At 28.5% G+C, this 3,275-nt stretch overlaps 1 protein-coding gene across 1 annotated transcript in view; it reads right to left on the bottom strand.

The window, feature by feature from the left end:
• LOC134851946 (uncharacterized) overlaps positions 1-2,358 on the bottom strand; it is a 48,383-nt gene extending 46,025 nt beyond the window's left edge. Inside the window, exon 1 of the mRNA XM_063868220.1 lies at positions 2,136-2,358. Within this exon, the coding sequence (XP_063724290.1) occupies positions 2,136-2,358 (223 nt within the window). The remainder of the gene's footprint in view (positions 1-2,135) is intronic.
• Between the last annotated feature and the right edge of the window lie 917 nt (positions 2,359-3,275).

Genomic DNA, 3,275 nt, shown 5'->3' on the forward strand with positions numbered 1-3,275 from the left:
ATACTACATACATACATACATACATACATACATACATACATACATACATACATACATACATACATACATACATACATACATACATACATACATACATACATACATACATACATACATACATACATACATACATACATACATACATACATACCTACATACATACATACATACATACATACATACATACATACATACATACATACATACATACATACATACATACATACATACATACATACATACATACATACACACATACATACATACACACATACATACATACATACATACATACATACATACATACATACATACATACATACATACATACATACATACATACATACATACATACATACATACATACATACATACATACATACATACATACATACATACATACATACATACATACATACATACATACATACATACATACATACATACATACATACATACATACATACATACATACATACATACATACATACATACATACATACATACATACATACATACATACATACATACATACATACATACATACATACATACATACATACATACATACATACATACATACATACATACATACATACATACATACATACATACATACATACATACATACATACATACATACATACATACATACATACATACATACATACATACATACATACATACATACATACATACATACATACATACATACATACATACATACATACATACATACATACATACATACATACATACATACATACATACATACATACATACATACATTCCATACATACATACATACATACATACATACATACATACATACATACATACATACATACATACATACATACATACATACATACATACATACATACATACATACATACATTACATACATACATACATACATACATACATACATACATACATACATACATACATACATACATACATACATACATTACATACATACATACATACATACATACATACATACATACATACATACATACATACATACATACATACATACATACATACATACATACATACATACATACATACATACATACATACATACATACATACATACATACATACATACATACATACATACATACATACATACATACATACATACATACATACATACATACATACATACATACATACATACATACATACATACATACATACATACATACATACATACATACATACATACATACATACATACATACATACATACATACATACATACATACATACATACATACATACATACATACATACATACATACATACATACATACATACATACATACATACATACATACATACATACATACATACATACATACATACATACATACATACATACTACATACATACATACATACATACATACATACATACAACATACATACATACATACATACATACATACATACATACATACATACATACATACATACATACATACATACATACATACATACATACATACATACATACATACATACATACATACATACATACATACATACATACATACATACATACATACATACATACATACATACATACATACATACATACATACATACATACATACATACATAAAAAAAAATGAGCGTTTAATTTTCAACAAAAAAGATTGACCAAAAAGAATCATTGAAATGACTGTTAAAAATGTAGTAATAAAACTCTTTCAGCCATGATTTGGACGACATTTAAAAAATTTTGAAAAACTCTTTTGAAAACCAAAAAGTTTTCTAAAACAAAACAGTCTGCTGCTAAAATGATCTCAACAACCAGTTTGATTGAACTATCATGTGCTAAACTTAAAGCAAAACTAGACCAAAAAAACTAAAGTTTTTAAATGATTGGTGCAACTAAGGCAGTCAGTATTAACTCATTCAATCAGCCTTTTTCAAGCAAACAGCAGCGATCAGAAAATTTTCTTGTTTCTGGGTGTTTTGGACGTTCACTTTTTTTTCTCTTTTTTTTAAACAATTTTAATTTTTGAAGCACAATCAGCCTACTAGCTGTGATTTAACTTTTTTTCATAATATATATTTTAAAACTTTATCAGCCCAGCAAATGTGACTATTAAAAACTATTACCGAACCAATAGTGTACGGGAGAAGAAAATAAACACCTAGTGTCTTGCGTGGTGTCGTTTTTTCTCCTGGTCCTCATTGTCATTTTCTTGGCCATAATCTGTGTCGTTATGGGAGTGGTGTTGAACAAGTTTGACAAAGTGGTGTTCCTGTTGGACAGATTCCACCTGGACATTGCAATGACAGTCGTATCCGTGTTCATTATTGTCGTCTTCATTTCCATCATGTTTGAGACCTGCATGTGGTTAGTAAAAAAATCCTTACTATCTTACGCAATATTTTGTAACGGGGTTTTGTGGCAAGTGTATCGAAAAAAATCGAAAAATAAATGAAGCAGATGACTTCAAAGTATGAAGCCAGAAAATAGTCACAAAAATTAAATTGCATAATAAAATAAAACTAATGTCAAACGATTATTTGACTTAATAAAGCTTTTTGATACAACTTATCAAAAAAATTATGCAAAATAAATCATTTTATTAAAGTTTTATGTATGCACGACAATCGATAAAAAAGCTCAAGATTTAAACTAAAATTATTTTCAAATTTAATTTTTTTAATTGAATTGTTATCCGATAATGAATTACAGGACAGTGTTATCCTGAATCAGCCATAGTTTCTGTTCAGGTGTTGTTGTCCTGCTACCCTATGTGGCATGCAGTGTGTTATTGTCAATCGCCTCCTAGTCATCGCAGGTAAGGCAATCAGAAAACGCAACTTAAGAAGATTTCTTAAAAGAGATTAAAACCAGAAAAAGCAGCTTGAGAAGACGTCCTAAATCTGGAATTACAAAGCAAAACAGAAGGCTTAATCGGTTTGATCCTGGTTTTTTTGAAACCCTTAACAAAAGAAGCCATTATATGACAAACATCGCCCAACTGTAAACCTTTGAAAAGAATTTTTTTCTGATAGTTCCACTAATGATTCTAAGCAAGTATAGGTAGGGGTTAATCGCTTTTATGCAAATATTTTGCCACTTTTTTTAATTGAAAAAAAATGACTCTTTAGAAAGAAATCGTCAACAGAGCATTTTAAACATTTAACAGTTAAGTTGCCAGAGTTTTTTCAATTAACGAGCTCAAATTTTGAACCAAAGAAATTACCGATTTAACTCAGCATAAAATGATTAACTGATTAATGACC

This window comes from Symsagittifera roscoffensis, chromosome 7 (genome assembly GCF_963678635.1).
Source record: "Symsagittifera roscoffensis chromosome 7, txSymRosc1.1, whole genome shotgun sequence".
Classification (NCBI taxonomy): Eukaryota; Metazoa; Xenacoelomorpha; order Acoela; family Convolutidae; genus Symsagittifera; species Symsagittifera roscoffensis.